At 37.4% G+C, this 25,327-nt stretch overlaps 1 protein-coding gene across 6 annotated transcripts in view; it reads right to left on the reverse strand.

The window, feature by feature from the left end:
* The window catches only part of SLC16A7 (solute carrier family 16 member 7), a 162,911-nt gene that overhangs the window by 64,280 nt on the left and 73,304 nt on the right, over positions 1-25,327 (reverse strand). For 5 of the 6 annotated variants that reach the window (XM_045789700.2, XM_087869008.1, XM_087869011.1 and 2 more), the window contains 2 exons: positions 9,962-10,090; positions 7,662-7,905 (listed from right to left, as the gene is read on the reverse strand). In XM_045789700.2, the coding sequence (XP_045645656.2) occupies positions 7,662-7,875 (214 nt within the window). In that variant the 5' untranslated portion in view covers positions 7,876-7,905; positions 9,962-10,090. Of the gene's footprint in view, positions 1-7,661; positions 7,906-9,961; positions 10,091-12,854; positions 12,921-25,327 lie in introns of all 6 variants that reach the window. The other variant, XM_045789701.2, reaches the window with a different exon arrangement.

Consider the following 25,327-nt stretch of genomic DNA (forward strand, 5'->3'; position numbering starts at 1 on the left):
TAAACGCCATGGAATTTCTTTTAGAACTGAGTATTGACCTATTTATCTCTTAGATTACCCTCTGTTTAAAAATCTTACTGGCACAGGTTGTTCTAATCAGACTTACTATCGTCCTTGTACCTGATCTGTGGTTTCATTTTATAATGGCTAATATCAAGACCAACAACAACGACAGGCAAAACTCCATGAATCAAACACGAAACATCCCTAGGCATGAAACTCGGTGCTTAATATACATTGTAATCATTCGTCCGTAACAATGACTTTGAGCAGCAGATACCATATATACACACACATATTTTTTCTATGATTTTACAGATGAGGAAAATGAAGATCCAAGGTCAAATGGGTGGTCCAAGCCACAAAGTCGCAAGTCCACATTTTATATCTGTTATTCTGGAGCTCATTATTTTAATGACAATGCTTTCCTGCCTCTCACTGCACTATTAAACCATCAATAAACCCTCCTGAGATCCCAGGATTTTCCATATCTGAGCTCCACTCAAGGGGCCAACTCTTGTAAGTGCAACTAAATCCTCTAGATAACTACTAAGTTTTACATTTCATTATGTGATTGTTTCTAAATAAAGAATATGCATTTCGACATATATCTAACCAGCTCCTTAACTACAAAGAAACTATCTAAACATCAAGTGACCCATGAGTGATTAGTAAAAAAGCAACATGTGGCTTTATTCTCAGGAAATTATAGATTCGTTTACTTTTAAAATAGTAAAGTAGTGAGCACTGATTGTGCCGTCTCTTCACATACTTTCCCTCTTCTGGGGAGAATGTCATCCTTCTATTAGGGAATTGCTCCTTTCCTATCCCAAGTATATAGTTCCACTCCGGCTGCCATTGCCAGCCCCCCATTCACCCACTGCCTGTAGGGGCTGATGCAAAGTAGGCCAAATCCTAGCCATCTTCCCTAGCATTTGTCAGATTATAACTTAGGGAAGAGGGGCAGTCTCATGTCCAATTTGACACTGAGATGCTGGCAATCATCTTCCCTCTGTCAGGGGAAGTATACCAAAATAAATAAACAAAGCTGCCTCACTGTGAGAAGCAGAGGAGAGAGGAGACAGAGCAACGTGAGAGACAGAAGTCAGGGTAGCTGGTGGACCTGGAAGCCTGGTACCTCTCTGCTGCTTCTCATTTGTACATAGGAACATTTCTCTTTAGACTCAGGTTTCTGTCATTTGCAACCGAAACACATTTGCATGGAATATGTAATAATGCAATAACATATGTTAGAGGAATTTAAGTCCAAAATCAGGAAAGATATTCTTACCAGGCCATAAGTTAATAAGCAGGTTCTTTTTATACATTGGTAAGGAAAACATTCACTGTCCAAAGAACACCTATCAAAAATGATTTAAATAAAGTTTCTTACATTTTTTGTTCTGCTGAAAATAAAATTTAGCAATAATCCAATATTATTTGAATTATCAGCTCTCTGTAGGGACAGCATCTCCTGAATAAGGTTACGACTAAGCATACTCAAGATCTGCCCTTGATCCAGGCCTCCTTCCATTCCTGTCTTAGAAGGGACACAGAGACATTTAATCATAGAAAGCTCCACAGGCATGATTTGATCCCTATTTCTGTGCCTTGAAGTGCAAGTGCCTGCCTCTCATTTATCCCCGTGAAAACTGGCAATTTCAATTTCATTTGAGACACTGAAAGCTTCCTCTTCTCTACCAGAGTTCTGAAGTAGCCCATGCACAAACCTTCTCATGTTCTCATGACATGAGCTAAATGACTGAAGACATTGCATAGTCTATTCTAGCCGGCGCTCACAATTTACATAATTTATAATGTAATTACACAGTAATCTAAGCCTTTATGTCTGTATTGATCTGTATAATACAGGTTTTTCTGTACAACTAACTACAGAGGCTTAATCGAGATTTCTTCCGTAATTATTCAAACTATCCAGTGGGTCAAGGATCATCCCCTTGCAGCCAGGTCATATGAAACAAGATTGCTGCCAGGAGAGGAGGAAAAAGGAAGATGCACCCCAGCTGGAATTCTTTAGTCCAGGTGTCCCGCGATGACATATATCCTTCTACTCTCATTTCATTGCTCAGAACTAATCACTTGGTCTCCATCTGCGTGTAGGGAAGTTGGAAAATATATAGGAGCGCATGAATATACAGTGAGCAAAATGATTTCTGCCACACTATACCATATGTCGTAGGAAAACATTAGCAGTATCTATGTTCACGGATTTAAGTAGGTATAAAAGATGCAGGGGTGCCTGGGTGGCTCAGTCCTTAAGCATCTGCCTTCGGCTCAGGGCGTGATCCTCCACTGGGAGCCTGCTTCTTCCTCTCCCACTCCCCCTGCCTGTGTTCCCTCTCTTGCTGGCTGTCTCTCTCTCTGTCAAGTAAATAAATAAAATCTTAAAAAAAAAAAAAAAAAAGATGCATAGCCTTCCTTGCTTGCATAGGACTATCCGAGTGTACTTCTGGGACTTTACAAAACTAAGGTGAACGCCCCAGGTAGGTCTCAATCTCAGGAATGGAATGAACTTTTTTTTTTTTTGGCTGCAGCTAAGAGACAGCCCTATATGAATTATTTTAGTAGGCTCCTTCATTATGCAAAATATTTAGAGCATAAAGCAAAATAATGTAGTGAGGTTAGACTTAAAAAAGAATAGAAAAATACACACTACATATTACAACTACCAACCTCCCATGCCTAAAACCTTTCCTTCTTGGCCTCCAGTAAAAAAAAAGGCTGATTGGTCTGATGCTTGGCCCCCTATGTAAAGTTTTCCATCATAAAACCATCACCCTTACCTTAGTACAATTGGCAGTCACTGCTCACATAAAACAGAAGAGTATGTTACCATGGAGACAAAGCCACCTCTCCCCTCCAGAATGGCTGATTCTTCCAAGTCATAACAGATATTACCAGAAAAATAACATGAGGTACTCACAGAGATTGGCAGCCCCAAAGCTGCATTCAGTAATTGTGTAGCTAAGCAGATTCACACTATCTTTCCATAGAGTAACAAAGACAAACATTGTACTAAAAGATAATCCCATATAATCACTGTTTATAAAATAAATCCCCATATCCATCTAAACAATGTGGAAAGTTCAATTTGTAATATGTTTTCTATCTCTACTTAGTGCTTTATTAATGGAGTGACCACTGTGTTTGACCTATTTGCTGAAATTTGCTAGAACTCCAGGAGACCATATGGATGACCAGATGGGTTGCTGTAATTTAATGTCACTATTCTAAGGATGAAGTAAGGGATAAACATAATTTGCATTCTTTTCCATCCTTCCTGCATACCTTTTATTAGTTTCATTTTTAATTCAGACATCAGAAGGGAAGATAATACCTTGCTACCAAGGCTCGGATGCCAACTAATTACTACGAGAGACTCCAGTCCTGACATCACAGGCCAGGCCTCAGAACACACTCCATCTTACCCAGTGACCCCACCGTGGTGATTAATAGGTTGAGTGCTAAGCCCTAATGAGTATGTCAGATCTTAGATGTTCTCTAAGCTAACGTAATTAGCATTATGTTGAACAGAGTATTTCAGTTACTGGGTAGACAGCCTCATTAAACTTCATACTAAACTATATGCCTTTTCACCTTATGGTCTTTGAATTTATTTTATAATCATCAACCTAAAAGGCCACTATAAATAGAGATCTTTCAAATATTAAAGGATAATTTAAATATTTTTAAATCAATTATTGATCTTCTCCAACAGTGAATCTCTATGTTGTACATGAAGTGTTTTTCAGGGATTCCTGTTGAAATGCAAGTTTCTGGACTCCACCAACAGAAATTCTGCTAACAAGGGGTTTGGGAGAAGACCTGCAACTATGTGTTTTTAACAAAAGGCACATGATTCAGAAGCAGAAAGTCTGTGGACCATATTTGAAAAAATACTACCACTTTGGTAATAGGAGCAAAATCTGTGTCTTAGATTAATTGAAACTATCGGAATTTATTGTTCTAAATAGTTATTAAGTTTCTGAAAAAAATTATTTGTATCCACATAAGGGGGACTGTTTTCACATTGAGATTATAGTTTTAAATGTACCAATTCTTTCTTATTAAAAGATCAAAACAATTATCAAGATAAGACACCTGTGTTATTTGCAACAAACCATGTAAAGTGTAATGAGTTCTCCATTAACCAGTGGATATGGCAGGTAATAACATTTCTATCCTGCAGGCCAGGGGCCTGGGATTGCTTTTGCACTTTCAAGGGAAAGACCACAGAATTTCTGCAATTACTGACTTTTCTCCATGGCCAGAGATGATAAACAAAATGTCTCAGTTTTGACAACTAACGATCTGAGCAATATTCCAGTGACTTAGTGGCTCTCACCTAGACATTACCATTATCAACTACTACATAAGTATCTTCGTGTGTCTAGCATTGGTTTTCTTGAAATAAGCAGAAAATCCCCACTGATCTTTAGTTTAGACAGATTTTTTTCATCTATTACCCTAAACATTTTAAGGTATTTTTTTTCCTGAATTGATAACTACTTATTTAACCAAACTACATTTTTTTTTTAAAGGTAGGCTCCATGCCCAGCATGGAGCCCAACACAAGGCTTGAACTCACAACCCTCAGATCAAGATCTGAGCTAAGATCAAGAGTGGGACACCTAACTAACTGAGTCACCCAGGCACCCCCAAACTACCATTTTTTTGATGAGCTTCAAAAGAGTTCTGTTTTTGGCTATTTATTTATTTATTTGAGTGAGAGAGAAAGAGAACATGAGAACAGAGGGAATGACAGAGGGAGACAGACAAGCAGACTCTGGGCTAAGCCCAGAGCTCAACACAGGGCTCCATCTTATGACCCTGACATCATGACCTGAGCTGAAATCAAGAGTCAGACAGTTAACCGACTGAGCCACCCAGGTGCCCCTCTTTTGTGTTTTTTTTTTTTACATGTATACTATATATATTAAAAATAGGAAATAAGAATATGAATAAATTGAAAAATTTAATAATAAATATATATTATAACTATTTACATATTATAATTTGATACTGAGATTTAATGGTTTGAGAAAAGAAACTGTATTATTCTTCATTCTACACCTTTTTGTAGATCCAGCCAGGGAATCGAAGGCTATCATATGACCATGGCAAGTCTATAAATACATCCTACTTTCACTGGATGAAGAATGATTGCTGAGGTATCAAGCTCTGTCTGAGACTTATTGGATGCTATCCTATTCTATTTCTTCCTCTAGGAATCCTGCATTTTCCAGCAACCCTGGCTCCTGTCTCTAGGTAGAGCTACATAAGATTCTGACCAGTAGATTATGTGCAGAAATGTTGTTTATCCCTTCCAGGCCTGGCCCCTAAAGTATCCCACATGATCTTCCATGCTGTTTGCATTCACTCTCTGTCTAGCCAAGTGGAGCAGATTTGGAAACACCACAAAGTCTCATGTGATGGCAAAACCATCAGATGAAACACTGCTTGAGCAATAAGTAAATTTGTATTCCTTTGAGGCACGGGGACTTTGAGGTTATTTGCTTAAAACTAATAAAGTCAATTAAGACTTGACTTAACGAAAAAGTTATACAAATTTTTGTCTTGCTTATGAGTTGGTCAACTCCCTATTCAGTATAAAATTATGACTGTATAGTTCAAATTCAGTAGATTTCTATGAAGTCACTAGAGGAATCTGTCTCAGTTGTATTTAAGAAGGGGGGAAACCACGTACCTTAATGTTAGCATATTTTGGAGCTCAGGACAAGATGACCTGTGTGTTGTTCTAGTAAAACATTAAATAACACCCAACCCTTGCAATAGAGGAACAAAACCAGGTACACAGTGTCTATTGTTTCTATATCATCAGAAATGACACAGTTAGAATCCTTAAAGCAATGGTCCAAAGGAGATACTCAAAGTGTTTTAGAAGCAAAATTTTTCACTGATCCACTCAAACAGCATTTTAAAGATACCTTTTAGTAGTGGAACAAAAATGCACCCATTTAACCTAACTAAAAAGGGTAAGGGACACATACTGGATTAATGTAAAATCACTGACATATAGAAAGCAGAAAACACATACCAATATGCACTTGTGAACACCGGCACACACACACACACACACACACACACACACACACACACACAGGATCACAGGGGTCACATTTTCACTTGGTAGTACCATAAAGAGACAGTATCCTGTAGATTAATTATTATGTCACTGACAAATGACCTTGTGGGAGTAACACCTGAGTCAGGTCTGTAGAAGGCCTGGCCTAGATCTGGCTCTATCACTTTCTAGAGGTAAAGAGGAAGATATGAGAAAGGCAGAGAGCATGACTCAATGTTTGGAGTCTCGATTTCTATCTGACACTAATGAGCTCTTTGTCTTGGGAAACTAGTTTATGTCTCTATTTCTTCAATTATAGAATGGAGAGAAAATAATACTGATCTCATGCATTGTTACGAGGATTAAATCATGTGATACACAGCAAGCATTTAGAGAGGACTTAGCTGAAAGTAAATACTAATAAATATTGGATATTATTGCTAATGGTATATCCCTATCACTATGAGCCATATTATCCTCGACTGTAAGGTAAGAAATTGTGCTAGGTGATTTGTATGATTTCTTCCAGTGCTTATATTCTGAGCTACACCTGCCTCTTAAAGTCAAATATCCAGTTGAAAAATGAAAACTCTAAAACCTAAATATTTTACAGGATGACTTTAAAAAATGTAGAGACCATCTGGTCTGCTGTTGGATTGATTTAAAGAAAATTAGTGACATAACGATACACTAATAATTCCATTTTTTTAAGCATTCGGAAGTGATATCGTTCTTTGATTTGTTCTCCCTCATGAATCTTACCCTCATCTGAACATGGAATGTAACAAAATAATTGTCAGGCAACCATTTACATTTACAAATGTCGTATTAGGGGCGCCTGGGTGGCTCAGTTGGTTAAATGTCCAACTCCTGACTTCAGCTCAGGTTATGATCTCACGGTCGTGGGATCAAGCCCTGCATCAGGTCTGCACTCAGCAGGAAGTTGGTTGGAGATTCTCTCTCCCTTTCCATCTCCCTCTACCCCTCACCCCACTCTGTCTCAAAATAAATAAAATCTTTTATTTTAATGTCATATTTAATGAGTACTACAGAGATAAGGAATTATTTTGATCACAAGAACCTGAATGGATCCAGAATGTACATGATAACACTCCATTTCTGCAGCTGAAGGTGAAGTACTTAGTAGGCTCACAGATTATCAGCAACTGGAGTTTCTTTCTCATTAGGAAGAAAGGATTTCTACCAACTGTAACAATGGTAGGAAATGATACTAACACTATGGTATAGACTTTACTGCAGATTAAATGGAAAGTGCCTCCCTTGGAAATTCCATAATTTCGTAAACATTACTTTGTTTAAAGAAATCCTCATTCAAATAAATACTCTAGTAATACTAAAGAACGAAGTGAACAGCTCGAGATGCAGAGTCGATAAAATTATTAAAAATTCATTTGGAATTATATTTTTGGTTGGTTTTAAGTGACTATAATACAAAAACAGAGCTTTAATATACGAAGACATTACATGTAAAGCACTGTGGCGTGGAAGCATTGTTTTCTTAATCTGGAATTCCGTTTATTCCCAGAAATCTTACCTCCTGCATACATAACAGCCAGCATAATGGATGATATCCAGGCTATTTCACTGTAGCTAGTGTTGAATATTTGCTGAATTTCTTTGAAGAATACTGTGACAGCTTTGGGGAATGCGTATGAAAATCCAATGGAGATAAAGGACGCTCCAACCACCACCCAGCCCCAGCCTCCATCAGGAGGTGGGTGTAGAGGGGGACCTACTGGTGGTGGCATTCCTGCTCCTCTAGTCGAGATTCAAGCAACCTATTTTAAAAAAATGAAATAACAGTTTAAACCTTATTTCCATTTTCAGATATTACTCTTGAGAGTCACCAAAATAATATTTTATAGTTACAAGCATACAATTTCTCGTGAATATTTTTTAATATTCTCATACTCAGAAAATCAACCCCCAAAATGGAACAATGTATGTAACTAAAACTGAAAGCGTTTGTTTATGGAAATAAAAACTACTCAAAAATTACTCAAAGAATTCAGATCTGCACTGAAGTACCAACCCAAAAATAAAAGCTATCTCTATCTGAATTCTAAGCATAATAAAAATGGAGCTGTCATCACTTAGAAACAGAATACTCTCTTGTTCCAAAATATTTAAGATTTTCTTTACAAAGGTTAAAAAGGACCATGTATGTATTAAATCTGATAGATTGTAAAGAATTATAGATTTTTTATTATTAGAAATATTAGATTATTAGAAATATTTTAGAATTTTTCTACTTTTAATAATTGAGAATACTTAAAAATATTTCAGCATGAACCTATTTTCTAGACCTGTCACATTAGAACTTATATGGTTTTAATGAATTAATTTTACTGCACTTCTCAAAATGGTGCTAGCTATTATTTAATAATGATACATTTTATGCATTTTTTGTAGCAATAAAATTCTTCCAAACAAATAAACGGTATGTTATTGTTTGTTAAAAGAAAGGACTTTCTCTTTGGATATGCCTAGGAACACTTACCCGCTAGCTTTATGGTGTAAGAGCTCACACTCTCCTGCGGAAGAAATGATCACATACAACCTCACATAACTGAAATTAAATTAAAAATATTGGTTCCCTAACATCAATGTTTCTTTGTGGAGTAATGCTGTTTGCTTAGCTTTTAGCTGTAATTGCCAGCATTTTTCAATATCTTCTTCTTACTACTCTCATTTTATTTGTGAATATGTTTCAATTGAAATGTAGAAGAAAAAGAAACAATTTTCTATTGGTAAAATAATGTTGGAAATAAGTTAAGAAAACTAAATTTGCCACATGTTTTCAGAAAACCCACCAAAAAACTAAACACATAGCTATGAAAGCAGAGACAGGTTTAATTTTTGTTTAGTGTCAAATTATATCAAGGATATTTTCATGTACTTTTCAGATTTCGAATGAAAATATTCTCTACATTAAACTTCTGTAATTTGTCCAGAGTTATACCAAAGGACTTGGCTTTCAGAAATTTATAGAGGAAAAATGATAAAAATGAAATTTAAAATAGGTAGAGAAGTTCTCTGCAATTTTCCTGTTTGCATAAAAGAACCTTTCATTATTAATTCATGAGTTTAAACTATTGTAGCTTTTATCACATCTGCTACTGTAAACACTCAGAAATACTAGATGATTTCTCAGTAACTTCAGAAAAAAATTTCTAAATAATCTTAAATACATTGTTTAAATATATCAATAGGAATATTGAATTTTACTAATATTTAAATCATGTTATGAATATGAATACTAAAATTTACTAATGAGCTAGGTTAATGTTGGGATTTCTATTGTATAGACAGGAATCTATGCTCATAGAAAACTAAGGGCCTTAAAAAAGATTATGTAACTGAGTTATTTTTTTCTCCTCAATCCTCCTTTTTTTGTATTGTTATTTTTTTCACCAGTTTATCTCTGTATGTAATCTTCTGTATCTGTTTCCAGAATATTGACTTGATTTTAATTATAACTGCATAGTCCAGGTTGAGAGTCACTATTCATGCCTCTTCACTTCCTTATCTCCTAGCTGTTTAGTTTCTTCCATATAAATTGATATCTTATGATCTCTTAACTAAATTATTAAAGAGTGGACCCTAACCAATTAACCCTTGAAAAATTCCACTTCCAAGATTACTACCTGTTCATTATTAAACAACTCTTGGGTTGATTAATCATCAAGATCTGATTCATACACACTCACTGGCCTCATGTTATTTTTCTGTGCACAGCTCTGTAATATTTTCCACGACTTATACCTGTTGTGTCTTTTTCCTTTTATTTACGGAAATAATCAAGAAAAGCAGGAATTAAAAGTGTAATTTTACCTGTTGGTAGATGCCAACTTGAACAGATTTTTTTGGATTATCCGTGGAATTTTAAGTCTAGTCACTATTCCTTGAAGTGATATATGAGGGCAATGCAAAGGGAGAGAGGTAGAGCAGACTCTGGATTATCTAAAGAAATGAAAAAAACAAAGGTTACATGTATAATTGAGTTCCATGAGCCTCATTAGATCAGCTGGCTTTAATTTATCCCAGGATATTATGACCATATTTTAATAATTAGCAAAATTTCTTTGTCAATCCATTGACAGAACTGCTAACGTATGAACAAAATGATCAAACATATATGCATGTGAAAAAAATTATAACTATAAAATGAAGAAATAGTTTTTTTAAAATAAATAACATTAGATTGCATAACTACCATTACGAGACAGAAATTCATTGGCATTCATTAGCTGTCACTCAAATAATTTCCTATACTCATTTAAATAATTTACTCTAAAATTCAGTTAAAGAAACTATCCATTGACAATGGAAACAGATTATTGAAAAGAGAATTATTAGAAATATTATCAAAAAAGCTTTTTGGAGGGGAGGGGGGTGGGGGATGGGGTAGCCAGGTGATGGGTATTAAGGAGGGCACAGTTTGTAATGAGCACTGGGTGTTATATGAAACTAATGAATCATTGAACACTACATCAAAAACTAATGATGTACTGTATGGTGGCTAACTTAACATAATTAAAAAAAGAAACATTATCAGTAATATATATGTCTCACTATAAGACAGACTGGTCATGAAAAGGACTAAAAGTATTTTAGGGATCTTCTGATTTAGAATTAAAACTTCCTAATCAGAACTAGGTGACAGATACATTCAAATTTCCTAATACATCAAATACTTTCATTTCAACTTAAATCTTGTGCTGAATACATAGAAGCTAGTACTTAGAGTTTATTTTGTTTAAGTTGGACATTCTTTTGCCTAGATTAAAGCTGGAAAAAAGTCAACTCTGAATTAAATAACCAGTTCCCTGCTTTGCATGTAGGGCCACGTATCCTGAAGCATTGAAAAAGGCAATGCAGGCACCAGGCTAAATGAGATTTGTATGAGAGGATGAGGAAAGCTTGTGATCTAGTTGCCAAGTCAGTGAGAAACTGAGAGTGGGAACTAGAATGATTAGTCAGGGAATTATAAAGTCATGAATAAAACTTGAGAAATAGATAAGGCTGAAATTAAAGGTTTTTTAAAAGATTTATTTATTTATTTGAGAGGGAGAGAGAACATGAGTGGGGGGCAGGGCACAGGGAGAGGGACAGAATCTCAGGCAGACTCCCTGCTGAGCTCGGAGCCCCACACACATGCTTGATCCCAGGACCCTAAGACCATGACCCAAGCTGAAACCAAGATTCGGACACAACCAACTGAGCCACCCAGGCTGAAATTAAAACTTTAACTTGTGCTCAGAATAAAGAGTTACAGGGTCTCCCGGGTCTGGGGTAACAGCGGTGAGGAGAAACATCTGTTCTGGTCTTACCAGGGGCCTTGGGAGCCTTGGTAACTTTTTTAAGCCGGGTAGTTCAGGGATGGCAGCCCCATCCTACTACATGTAACCTGCACATCCAAATGCAGAAATCCTTTTTATATTTTGAGGAAATATATTTCCTGTCAGTGTCCTCTGGCAAAGAGAGCTGGGGCAAAACCTCTGAGGAAAGCCTGACGCATTTCTGAAAACTGGGCTCTGACCTTCCAGTCTATACTTAATTATCATCACGCTTTATGGAGGTCAGCACAGAGGCTACAAGAGATCTTGACAAGTCCACGTTCTAAACGCTCTCCAACATTTCTACAAACCTTTCATACTGCTTTAACCTGACTAGTCTATTTTCTTATAGAAAGACCAACTCACATCCATGGCTTCTTTCAACAAATTGGCCAAAAATCCAAGAAGTTATAACTTCCTGCTTGGTAGTTATATTAATCTATTTTACATCCCTTTCTCTACGTCTACTAAACTATCATATTTTAATACACGTTTACGCAAATATATTCATACGATCCATATATTGGTCTTTAGCTTTAAAGATGAAAAGCAGTGTTTTAGAATTGTGTGTCCTACTAAAAAAAAAAAAAAAAAAAAACAGTAGAAGATCAACAATCCTTCAGAACATGGGAAAGTTCTCCTTTCATTTGGGAAAGCAACTATTTTGGAGATTGCTTCCTAAAGTCCAAGGTGGCATAAAGTTTATCCGTCCCTACAAAAGCTGTGTTAATTACGACAGCTAGAAGTTGAACTACGCTCTAAGCTATTTTGGTTTGTTGGCAGTTTGCATATACTGTCACTTGTTTCATGATAACTTTTACTTACAACAGGATGCACCAAAAACATCAACAACAATGACAACGCTTAACTATTTCCCAAAGATTCAATTAATTATCATAATCCCATGAGTGAAGAGGAAGTGATGTTTTTAATCACATTTAGAGATGAGAGCATAAAGAATCAGAGGCACAAAGTGATTTTTCCAAAGTGTAATGTCCAGTAAGTGCTTAAGTTGGTACCACGACTAGTATTTTCGTTAGGTCCTTTGTTACTGATTCCACCTTCAACACAGCATCTTAGAGGCTGCTCTTTCTGCTTACAAATATACTCCTTCGGTCTTATTTCCAATGGTGAATTTCCACATTTCAGTTCTTGCACATGTCCTTGCCTGTCCTGTCCACTGGAATTCAAATATTTGTTCTTTGTAATTCTAAACCTCAACTATCCTTCAAAGTCTTTAGAAATTCATCATTTCAGCTTATTTACATCTACGCTATCTATAATTTCTTTGAGTATATAGACTACAATATATCATTGTCCTTGACAAAAGGGTGACTTAATGACAGCTGAAAACATTCGCCTAATTCAAATGTTTTTTAAAAACTTACGTGGTGGAATGTGCTTAAGCCCCAAGCCTTGCCTTATCTTCTAGAAATCAATATGGGTTGATTAATCTAAGGAGAGGAAGATGTAGGGCAAAGAAATAATAAAACTATTAGTGATGATCAATGGTTAGACTCTAGTGTTATATTTAAGGTCTTTGCTCATTACTTGTACAGAATATCAGAATTTCCTTTATATACTTTGTGAATAATTATTTCTTCAACTACCCAAATCTAAATCAGGATGAATCAATTTTATGAACCCTTATCAATAGTCTAAGCCATCCAGAAGTTATGTTTCAAATTATAGTCCAGAAATAAGGTACTCAGCAAACTAAGTCCCAAATTAAATCAATGGACGTTAGGAGACTATTGACTTCACTATAAATTAATCTAGAGAGCCTATGGATAAAGCATGACTTGTTCTTCACATCCTACCTATAAAGAGGCTGTGTTTTCACCTAAAGGAATTACTGTGTTCCTTAAAGAATAATGAGCTAGTCTTTATGTTTTCTATTTCCTTTTTCTTATACAAAAGGATAAAGTAGTGTCAAATTAATGTACAATGTTTAAGTTTAGATGACAACTCACCCAATTTTGTAACAGAAATTAAACAGAACCAAATCTTCTCTTCTCCAACAGGTAACTGAATTAAAATTGTAATCTAATCCTGAGAGGTTATTTTATTCTTCCAGACAGCCCATGTTTTAAATCCTATAGACTGATTTACTTTGACAACTAGACAAGAGACATATCAATAGTGCATGGCCCACAAAATGTCAGTAACACAAAACCTATTTTTAGATGTGAACTAAACTTAACTGCTGTAGTTAAAAGGATTCTGAGAATGCTAATTGATAATAAAGGCCAAACTAACTAAAGATGTTTTTATAATGGGCAAATTAAAAAAAAAAGATACATGTCAGCACATATTATAAGGAATTGGAAATGGACATCCCACACCAAACGATTCCTGATTTCTAATGTTATACTTTAAGAAGTGCGTAAAAGCAATTGTTGTGGGCTGAATAGGGGCCCTGAAAAAGGTATGCCCATGTCCTAATCCCTAGAACCTGCAATATGTCTTATATGGTCCCAGAAACTGAGTGTTTGTGTTCCCTCAAAATTCATATGTTGATACCTAATCCACAGTTGCGATGGTATTTGAAGGTAGGGCCTTTAGGAGGCAATTAGGTCAGCAGGGTGAAGCCTTCATGAATAGGATTAGTGCCCTTACAATGAGGCCCCAGGGAGCTCCCATACTCTCTCTGCCAAGTGAAGACACAGTGAAAAATGGCTGTGTATGGGGATGCCTGTGTGGCTGAGTTGGTTCAGTGTCTCCCTTTGGCTCAGGTCATGATCTCAGAGTCCTGGGATTGAGTCCCGCATTGGGTTCCCTGCTCAGTGGGGACCCTGCTTCTCTTTCTACCTGCCACTCCCCCTGCTTGTGCTCTCTTTCTCTCTGACAAATAAATAAAATCTTTTTTAAAAATTTAAAGAAAAAACTACAAACCCACTTAAAAAAGAAAAAAGAGAAAAGAAAAGTGGCTGTTTATGAACCAGGGAAGGGCCCCAACCAGACACTGAATCTGCAGGCACCTTGATCTTGGACTTCCCAGCCTCCGGAATGGAGAGAAATAAATTTCTGTTATTTATAAGCCACCTAGTGTATTTTGTTACAGCAGCCCTAACAGACTGAGACAAAAATTGGTACTGGGAGGGGGATGCTGTCATAACAAACACCTAAAAATGTGAAAGTGGCTTTGGAACTGGGGAGTGGATTGAAGCTGGACCAGCTCTGAGGTGCATGTGAGAAAAAGGCTATTACCATAAGTGGATTATTAAGGGTGATTCTGGTGACAGCCAATTAAGAAAAGAGGAGACTGTAAAGAAAGCCTGAGTCTTCTTCAAGAATACCAAAGTTAATCCTGAATAGAATGTTAGTAGAAATATGGAGGGTCAAGTCCATTCTGATGAGGTCTGACAGAAATCAGGCACGTGTTATTAGTGAGGGAAAGGCAATCCTTGTTATAACGTGGCTAAGAACTTGGCTGTACAGTGTTTATCTTCCAGCTCTACTGTAGAACTTGTGAGTGATGAAATGGGATAGTAGCTGAAGTTACTTCTACACAAAGTGTTGAAGGAGTGGCCCTGGTTCCTCCTGACTCCTTATAGTAAAATGCCTGAAGAAAGAAATGATTTAAAAGTAGAACTGTTAATCAAATAGGAAGCAGAATTTAAAGATTTGGAGAACTTGCAGCCAATCTATACTGAAGAGAATGAGAAAGTGTGGTCAGTAGAGAACACTCAAAGTGTGGGCAAAACACCGTTTGATAACATTTGCCATCTCCACAGAAGCAGGCGTTATTGTTAAAGGCAAAGGAAAAATCACTCAAAGACAATTCAGAAATCATCAGGGCTGCCCTTTCCATCACAGATCCGCAGTGCTAGGGCCCCAGGGGCAGAGAGATTTCAAAGGTGGGGCTGCCTGAAGGTGGTTTCAAAGTTGGGACATCAGGGTGCGCTGCCCAGTGCTGCCTCACATCATGGGCTCTGCTTGCTGCACTCCAGAACTGAGCTCCTTGGCTGTCCCAGGTGCAGCTCTGGAGGACACAGGAGGCAAACTTTGGTGGTACCCACACTCCTCTACCATCTCTGTCAGCATGCAGAATGCAAGAGCCATGGGGGCATGGCTGCCTCCACCTAGATTCTAGAAGATGCCTGAGAGAGTTGCAGAGTCAGGATCCTATTAAGGACCAGGATCCTATTAAGCCATGGATATAAGACCCTATCCTGCTGGGACAGAGCCCAGACACAATACTTCCACAGGGATAGGGCTACTGCAGAAAGCCCCAACAAGGATGATGCTCTGAGCCCTGGGGACAGGGCTCTCTTCTAGAACCCTGAGAGTGTTCACGCTAACCTGTGAGAGCTGTGAAGATGAGACCATAGCCCAGTGGGTCCAGAAGGCAGGGCATCCAATGAAAGAAGATTATTCTTGATCCTTAAGATTTAATGTTGTTGGCTCTGAAGACTTAATGCTGGGTTTTAGACTTACTTGGAACCCCTCCCTTCTTCTCTATGTTTCCCTTTTGGAATGGGACTGTCTATCCTATGCCTGTCTCACCATCATATTTTGGAAGATTTCACAGGTTCATAGCTAGAGAAGAATTTGCCTCAGGATGAATGATACCTTGAGTCACACCCATATCTGATTTTGATATTTAGATGAGACTTTGGACATTAGACTTTTGAGTTGATGCTGTATTCTCTCAAAATTCATCTAACCTAATCCCCAGTATGATGTTTGGAGGTGGGGCCTGTGGGAGGTAATTAGGTCATGAGGGTGGAGCCCTCGTGAATGAGACCAATGTCCTTATGAAAGAGGCCCAGATTTCCCTTACCCCTTCTGCCATGTGAGGGCACAAGAAGACAGCCATCCATGAACCAGGACACTGGTTCCCATTAGACACAGAACTTGCTGGCACCTTCGTCTTGGGCTTCCCAGCCTCCAGAAAGCCACCCCGCCTATGGTATTTTGCTGTAGCAGCCCCAACGGACGACAGCTTATGGCAAAAGAGGTAACTGAGTTAAGGACCCTGAAAGAAGAGCTGATCCTAAACTATCCAGGTGGTCCCTAAAGGCAATCACAAGCTATATTTATAAGAGTGAAGCAAAGGGGGTTTAAAGACAGACACACAGAAGAGAAGACACAGAGAGGAGGCACTGATGTGAACACGGAGGCCGAGCATGAAGCCATGCAACCACAAGCCAGTCTTCTACATACATGTGAAGAGCTATTAACAGGGGTGACTTTGGAAAGAAGTGACATATAATTCATATGTTTTTGAAATTTTTAAATGTTCTATAATGAGTATATCTTAGTTTTCTATTAATCTTTGCAAAAATGCCTAACACACAACTTCAGTATGCAAATATATATTTCCTTATATATTAATTTGGTTGTTGAGTTGTAGCAGACAGTTGTTTGTATTCCATATAGAATTTTCATGTCTTTTTTTCCCTAATGCTTTTTTTCCTATTAGCTAGATTTTAATCATACTACAGCAAAAAGAAATTGGTCCCTGTTTCTAGCCCTTACCTAGTAGTTTTCACGGTGTGGCTTCTAGTTGAGGAGCATAAGCATTACATGGTGACTTGGTAAACACCCAAATTCTAGGGCACCAACTCAGATCTGCTAGATGGAAACTCTGCGAGCGAGACCCAGCAAACCACATTCAATAAACTCCCCAGGTGATCCTGATTTCAAACAACATGTTTAAAAATTGCTGGTTAGGCTCCAACACACCTGCAAGAATGTGTTGTAGTTGTAGCAGTAAAATATCTGTAGTTCTTGAGCCATCCTGGTGTTTCACCACGGCGTAGCACATCTGCTATTTCTTCCATTTGACGTGTTCTTCACCACTACCTTCCTCCATCTAACTCCTGTCTATAATTTAAGGTATAGATAGACCTCAGCTCCCATAACTATGAAGCCCGACTGTAACCCCAATCCTAACTCCCTGTGCATACTTTTACCGTAACACATATATCCCATAACCTATATCACACTTCTTGGCACTCTCCCCTATTCTTGAGGACAGAATCGATCTTATTTAACGTTATTCTCAGAACTTGGTAGGTGTTCAATAAATATCCTCAAAGGAATGAAAGTGCAAGAGAAATGAGTGTCTTGGAAATAAGAATTTTTGTCACTTACGAAATTTGCATACAGCTATGCAGTACAGAAAAAAAAAAAAAAAGTTAAACACCCTTGTGTCTGAAGTCAAGACTCCCTGGATTCAAACTTCTATCCCACCACATTCAAGATGTGACATTCAATTTCTTAGTTTCCTCTACTGTAAAATGAGAATTTTAAGTGACGGTCACACAAACTTAGTGATCAATTAAGCATTCAGTAAAGCTCTAGTAATTATTAGAATTATTATCCAATAGCATTAACAGTATGCAGTCTAGATTATTTGGATAAGAGGAGTCGGCCCAAACTTTTAAATATGTTTTCATGTCTAGAGAAAAACTTACCTATTTTATCTATTGGCAGGTTTATCGTCTTCTCTTCCTCCCAGAGCCATAAAATATGTATGGCTCCATAGTTAGGGAGGATCGCCATAGAGCAGTGTGGTTTTACTCCATCCCTCCTATCCCTCTACAGTTTTCAAAGCCACAGAATCCTTTCTAGAAACAAAGTGTTACTCAGAACCCTAGTACCCAAACCCACTACTCTGGTTTATGGGGGGTGGGATGGGATGGGGGAGTCATAAAGATCCTAGATCTCTCTCTAGTATCATTCGCTGACTCCTTCCCTGAAATGGTCCCTAAGGTTGTTGGAGCATAGCTGGAAAGCCATTCAGATTATCTTTCTCACCCTTCATATTCAGTGACATTCTCTGGTCAACCTGGAAAAAATTGAATTATATCTAACCCATTTTGGGTCTTCCATTTTGCATTTAGTCTTCAAAGATTTTCTGGTGTTTGTTTCTTTCCTCAATTTGAAAAGAAGATAATAACCTGGCACTAGGGAAGGGGTGTTTAAAAAAAAAAAAAAACCTCCTAGATTTTTCTAGGAAGATTACAGGACCAGAGAATATTTTTCTCACTTTTCTATTAAAAAGCCCATTTTAAATTTTGAGTAAAGAAAAAAATCCATAAGATCTCCTGCTACCAATTATGAGATTTAGAAATATGCTAGACTCCCCAAAAGTTTCTTTAAAATACAATACCATTGGGGGCAGGATTAAGAAATAGTACCAAAGCAAGGTGAATCGATCTGGCCAGAGGCATGAAGTAATACGGTCTTCCATTTTACCAAGACAAGCTCCCCTGGTCTACTGACTCCTCTCCGCACCGGTGGCTGAAGCTTCCAATGAAGCACTGCTCTTTTTAGAAGCCTGAACATACTTACTTCCATCTATGACATATCTTCGTCACCCAATGCCTTGGCAGCATAGTTTCGTGATTCTAAAACCCCTGGCTCCTCTCTCCCTTGAGTTATCATGTTTATAGTATGGGGAAACTAAAGACAACCTAAATGCACAAACCTGGGAGGTGGTTGAATATATTACTGTCATTCACTTGACAGACTGCTATCATATGTTAAATGATGATTATGAAAATTGTGTAATAACATGGGAAATAGTTACCATATAATGTTCAGTGAAAAAAGGATGATATAAACTTGTATGACAGCAAAATTCAAAATAGGTGACAAAAGAGATGCATTTAAAAAAATACATGAAGGGTGAGTGAGTGGCTCGTCGATTAAGCATCTGACTCTTGATCTCAGCTCAGGTTTTGATCTCAGGGTCATGAGTGCAAGCCCCATGTTGGACTCCATGCTGGGCATGGAGCCTACTTAAAAAAAAAATACCTAGGCTATAGTCTCAGGGTGAGGTTTATAGAAAAAAAAAAAAAATATATATATATATATATATATTTTTTTTTAATTTTACTAATTTGGAATAACACTTATTATAATATCTTAGTATATAAAATTTCTTAAGTTAATCTTACACATTTAATTATTTGCCCTAATTTTGGGGTTTATGTCTGCTTTGAAAAATAGGTTAATTCATCTAAAACCAATTTAAATGTGGTTATTGTAAGTAATACAGTGAAATTGGAGCTATATTTTTAAAGATCTTACCTTCATTTTTGTTTCTTTTTGTCTTGTTTATATTGTTTTGTTTTTAGTTGTACCTAAATGAAATTATGAGGCTTTTCTATAAGTTGTAAAGAAGATACCCAGAGATGGTCTCCATGCATCAATTTAGATATAAATTACATTTGCTGATTACAAATTACCCATATAAATAAAATTTGTTGTTGCCTCTTAAGTTACAAGTAAACATCACTGATTAAGACACCTGACACTTTGACATTTATTTTTTCTATTCTATTTAGTAGCTGTTGTCTCCATTTTGCAGATAGTGAAACTGAGGTGCAATCATCTCAAGCATCTATTTTTGAGTCTATCTGCAGCACTGGTTTCACTCTAGGACGAGGTTCTCACAGAGTTAAGAACTGTACACTTCCTACCACCTTCATGTTACTCTGCAATCATGAACTGCTGGCAGTGCTCATGTTGCCGCCCTTTCTGCACCCTACTATGTTTTACTTGTCCTGATCCTTGCTTCACTTATAGTGACTTGCCTAGGATTTTTGCCCTCCCCCCATTTCAGCTGTGTCCTTCCCCAGAGACTTCAGGAGACACTCAATTGGTTGGTAATTGCCGAAATAGGAAGAGGAAACAAAAGCTAGAGCCCACAGAAAATTAACCATCCAGTGGATTCAAGGAAATGGTATTAGTAGTCAGGATTATAAAATTTAGAAGGGAAGGGCTGTGGAACTCTTAGGAACCTAATCAAGTTGTCACCTGTTTCTTCTACTATACATTTGTGAGTGAGTTCAATTGACAATTATGTTTTTTATTCCTAAGTATCTGTCCTGGCCTACCCATCTTTGCCATGCTTCTCTGTAGGCAAAATATATTCCCTTCCCACTAACTTTGGACATGCTTTGTCAATGGGATATAAACCAATAAAGTTTAGGCCATATGCAAGAGTCACCTTCAAATATGTTTGCATGTTTTGACTCTATACCTATAGTTCTTACCTTCTAAAATGAAAACATGTCCCTAGATCCGTGAAAATGAGAACATGCTTGAAGGTCAGCCAAGAGCCACCAGAGCAATAGTTGACCCATATATCTAAGTAGCATGAATAAGAAGTGATGTCTGTTGTTGTAAGCCTTAAGGTATTAGAGCTGTTTGATACAACAAAATCTGAGGTGGTGTGTATGAAACAAAATCCTAAAATGTCTGGCAATGGCTTCAGGGATGGGCAGATGGTCCAGAGGACCCTGTTAGAAGAGATTAGAGAAACGACAACTTATGTTAGGCAGAGACCAAATATTTGGTAAGACTATTTGTGTGTGATATCGTGGAAGGCGGAAAATGCACGCAATGCAGTTGGGGTTTGGGACAAGAGATTTGGATAAAGAATGTTGGTCGCATGAACTGATTTTAATTAGCTACATTTAATAAACAGTAGCAGAGGCAATGAGGTCATTAATAGATTTCATCTGCTTGCAAACAGGGATGAAAAGGAAGAATGGACAATCCATGTATTACTGGGACTTGCAGGGTTATAAGACATTTTCCCCATCCCCAGCCGGGTAAAAGATTCTCAAATGGACACACTGCCTCAATGCAAAAACTGAATTGAAAGGTCACAAAACCAAGGGAAAAGACCAAACCAAGGGTGTAGCCTTAGTACTTTTTCTTAAAATCTCTTACAGGCTTAAGTCAGACAGCAGTAAATTCTTTCAGTTAAAAAAAAAAGTTGAGAGTAAGGGTGGAGAAGATATGAATAGTGTTAGAAGGTCTAGTAAACTTAAATTGTCTATAATTAGGTGTACTTAGAGAGGCGTATCTCGCAAAGAACTAAGTGTGCTTATTTACACTAACTAGAATCAACTTAAAAATATTTTTTAAAAGGATTATATTATAAAATGTACTACAAGCCTAGATAGAAAGGAACAGTGCCTGTGGGGCATGTAAAATGACCAAGTGACTAAAATGACACCCATATCCTGGATCTTGTTTTATGTGACATACAGAGATATGACACTGGAGAATTCAAATACATATATCACAATAAATGTCACTAAAGTGTTGTCATCCTTTGAGCAAGTGACATTCACACTGGCTCTTAGTTTCCTTATTTGTAAAAACACAGCAGGATTAAGCATTCTCTGAGGTCCCTTTTGGTTGCTATTTGATTCTGTGACAGTAAAATAGTTCTGTTTTATAGACTTTCTTAGCTCGCGAAATACAAATTTCTTTCCTTCTCTGGAAAAATGCTACTGCGATTCGAAAGTAAGTAATGAACAGACAGACATTATTTGAGCAAGTTTTCCAAGATTCTAAAAACTATGGGCTGAATGAGCAAAGTTCCTTTGAAAGAATCCTCTGAAGGAATTCCACTACATAAGGGGATTGAGCAGCGTGCTTAAATACACGACGATCCTAAAGGCCAAGTGTCAGCTCCTTCAGTGTGCTTAGAATTTTATTCCATTCCCATACCACAATTTAATTTCCATAAAAATTATTATATGAGATCCTCAGAGGACCTGGTATGTGTTTGAATGGTTTTTCATTATCAAGGTTAAAATAGTGAAGCATATTTCCATCTTCTTTAACAGAGTATGTTCCCATAAAATCAGGACAATTTGGCTCAATGTTGGAAATAAATCACATGAAGACATTTTTCCAAGACAGAATGAAAACAGCACCTTGTGCATTATATATTCAAAGTATTTTAAAGAACTATGTAATATTTCAGCTCATACGCTATATATTTTTAGTTCCCATATTTGCCCAATTTCTATATCCTTCAATTAAAAAATTATACTTTACAACTACCAAATGAGAATCACGTCGTCATGTATTCAGTAAAAATATCATGTTCGATAGAATTTTAAAAAGTCACTAAAGATACCATTAATAATGCATAAGAACTATTTACAAACACCAAAAGGTATTCCTCTTGTCAAACTTGTATATAAATTTTATGACACCGACATCGGTAGGGACCGCTAACTGCAGTCTTTTCTTAGAAAAGATCAATAAAACCCAGCTGAAATAGGAGGCAGAGCTGAAAGTGATTACTTTCATCCTGTTTTATGACATTCTCAAGATTCTCTATGAAGATCTTCTCTAAGGAAGCCTCGCTAGGAAGCCCCCCAGCATTCACAATTTCAAGCCCTCCTATTTAGAATCTGATGTTCTTGCTACGTGATATGCGCTGAACACTGATAATGAAGTCAGCGCCAACCGGGACAAAAATGAACCCGAAGTTAAATATAACCTAGATGAGCGCTACAGGAGCCGCTGAAAATAAATCAACTGGTTCGATCCTGCTTGTCACTTCTGGAAGGTCACCAGAAAGAAGCATCATCCTAAAGGCAGAGAAAAGAAAATCGGCTCATTCCCTTTCTCCTTTCCTTACAGTACTAGTCAAGACTGTGAATCCCACAGAAATACAGAAACAAACAAACTCAGTCCTCTGAGAACAGATGACGTACTTGCACCACACCAAGTCAGAAGTAACAAAATTATTAGAACCCTTTCACCTTTGCACAGTGCCTCCGTTTTCCCCCCTTAGCTTTCTCCTATGGGCTAGGAGGCTTTCCTCTCTCAGGTTTCGCTACCACCTGGCCAGGGAAGATATTGATAACTCCAAACAACTGAATCCTAATTTAATTTCTCTACCTTTTAATCATTTTATTAGTTTAATTTTGTTTCCACCCTGTCCTTCTCTCATAGACCTTGGCATCCACCCATTCTCTCAGAGCAGACTCTTCTGCCTGGCTGGGTACCATTCTATTCCAGGTGATTCACTCATACTTATTTTGACCTTGCCCAGGCCAGGGAAGAGCTCTCACTTCCTTGCCCTGAGGCTTCCTTTACATTCCTTCCTGCTTTACCCGGGAGCACTAAGCTTTCTTTGACTTTTTCTTTGCCAGTCCCACACATCCCAGTGTGCCTGACGGCAGAACAAGGAGCTTCACAGCTTTCCAAACCTGGGAACAGCTGAAAGGCGATTCCTATCTTTTACCCCCAAGGCAAACAAACCTTTTCTTCCTGTCTGTTCTAGACAAAAGGATATCCTTTTTTCTCATGCTAATTCATTTACTTATCATTGTTAATGAAGTCTCTCTTGCCTTTCTAAGGGATTTGGCTCCAATAGCTTTCACACTTTATTTTTCATTTTTAATGCATTGGTCTTTTCTTGTTCTTTTCTTTAGCCTACAAAATGTGTTTATCTCCTTAAGCCTAAAAAGAACAGGAAAGCAGGGCACCTGGGTGGTTCAGTCAGTTAAGCATCTCAGATTATGATCCCAGGGTCCTGGAATCCAGCCCCACACTGGGCTCCCTGCCCATCATGGAATCTCCCTCTGCCCCTCCCTCTGCCTGCTTGGGCTCACTTTCTTGCTCTCTCTCTCTCTCTCTCACATAAATAAATAGAATCTTAAAAAAAGAAAAAAAGAATAAGAAAGCATGACCTTCTCTAGTTACTGTTTTGTTTTGTTTTTTCTTGTACTGTCATTATATTTCTCTCATCTTCACTTCAAAACTTCATGCAAGGGCCATCCTTCCTTATAAGCTCTACTTTCTCACCACCTACTCATAATTCTTTGCTTTGAAACTTTCACTTGCAAGCTTCACTGAATAAATTTTCTCTTGAAAATGAGCTATGACTTCCTAATCTCCAAAACCATTGTGGCTCAACTCATTAGAATTTTCTAAGGTATTTAACAATACTTAATAGTACTTCGTACTTGAGACTCTGGCTTCTCTCACTATCTCACCACGCCTCCTTCTATGGCTGGTTTTCCTCATCAGGTACAACATTGGTGGATTCTCGTAAAGCCTATGTTGTTGATTGTCTCTTCCCTTTACCTGCGCTCTCCATAATATTGTCTACCTCTATAAATTCAGTTACCACTTATAATTCTTTATTTCTTACTACTTCCTACACATTTCAAAAGGATACCCTACTGAAATGTTAAATTCCCCTAAGTCTGTTAATTGTAATAACAGTCAGTTCCTAGGCTGAAAAACCCCAAGTGCTTTCTCCTGCATGCATAATTTTCTTTAATAGCTCTTGAATGCATCTTTCTTTCCATTTCTCTTTTGACCACCATTTCTCTTTTCACACCCCTGTTCATCTCCCACTGTCCCTTAAGGAACTGTCTCATCTTCAGTATCCCATGCTTGCCTCCCATACCTCTCCACACATCCAGCCTCCCTTTGATGTGCGTAGCAGGACTAATCTCCCAACAGTATTCTCAGATTGGGTTACCCCATCTCTCAGAAACTTCAGTGCCACCGCAGAGTCCTATTTCAAGGCATCGCAAAATCTGACTGTACTAAATCTTTCTTGCTCATTTTTACCATTCTCCATGTTTTAAATTGCATAATACTCTATAAGGAAACAGCTATCCCACAGGATGCTTACATACATTATATGGATATAAGTAATCAGGTAGATTTGAGGAATTCTCTGCTAAATGATGTATTTATTTCACAATTTCTCAAAGTCGTCACTATATTAATATGTATTTCAATTTGTTTTATAGGACAAAAAGCTCCCAGACTTGTTTTGGTGCAGAAAGTAATTTTTCCCCAAGAAATCTACCACCCTTTCATTTACCCAACCCTCCTACATTGTCACATGAAGAAATGACACCCATCCTTCCACACAAATAAACGATGCCTTTTAAGATAAAATCATGAAAGTCTAATAAATAATGAAAAAGGAAAATATACCTTCTCTAAACTCTCAAAGCTATTTGATTATACTATGTTTTATTTTTGAAATTATTCATGTCTATCTCCCATCCTGGACTGTAAGTATCTTGAGACAATGAACCATGAATAAATCATATTTATATTC

Source organism: Ursus americanus, chromosome 17 (genome assembly GCF_024610735.1).
Source record: "Ursus americanus isolate L20-20 chromosome 17, mUrsAme1.1.p, whole genome shotgun sequence".
In the NCBI taxonomy this organism is placed as follows: domain Eukaryota; kingdom Metazoa; phylum Chordata; class Mammalia; order Carnivora; family Ursidae; genus Ursus; species Ursus americanus.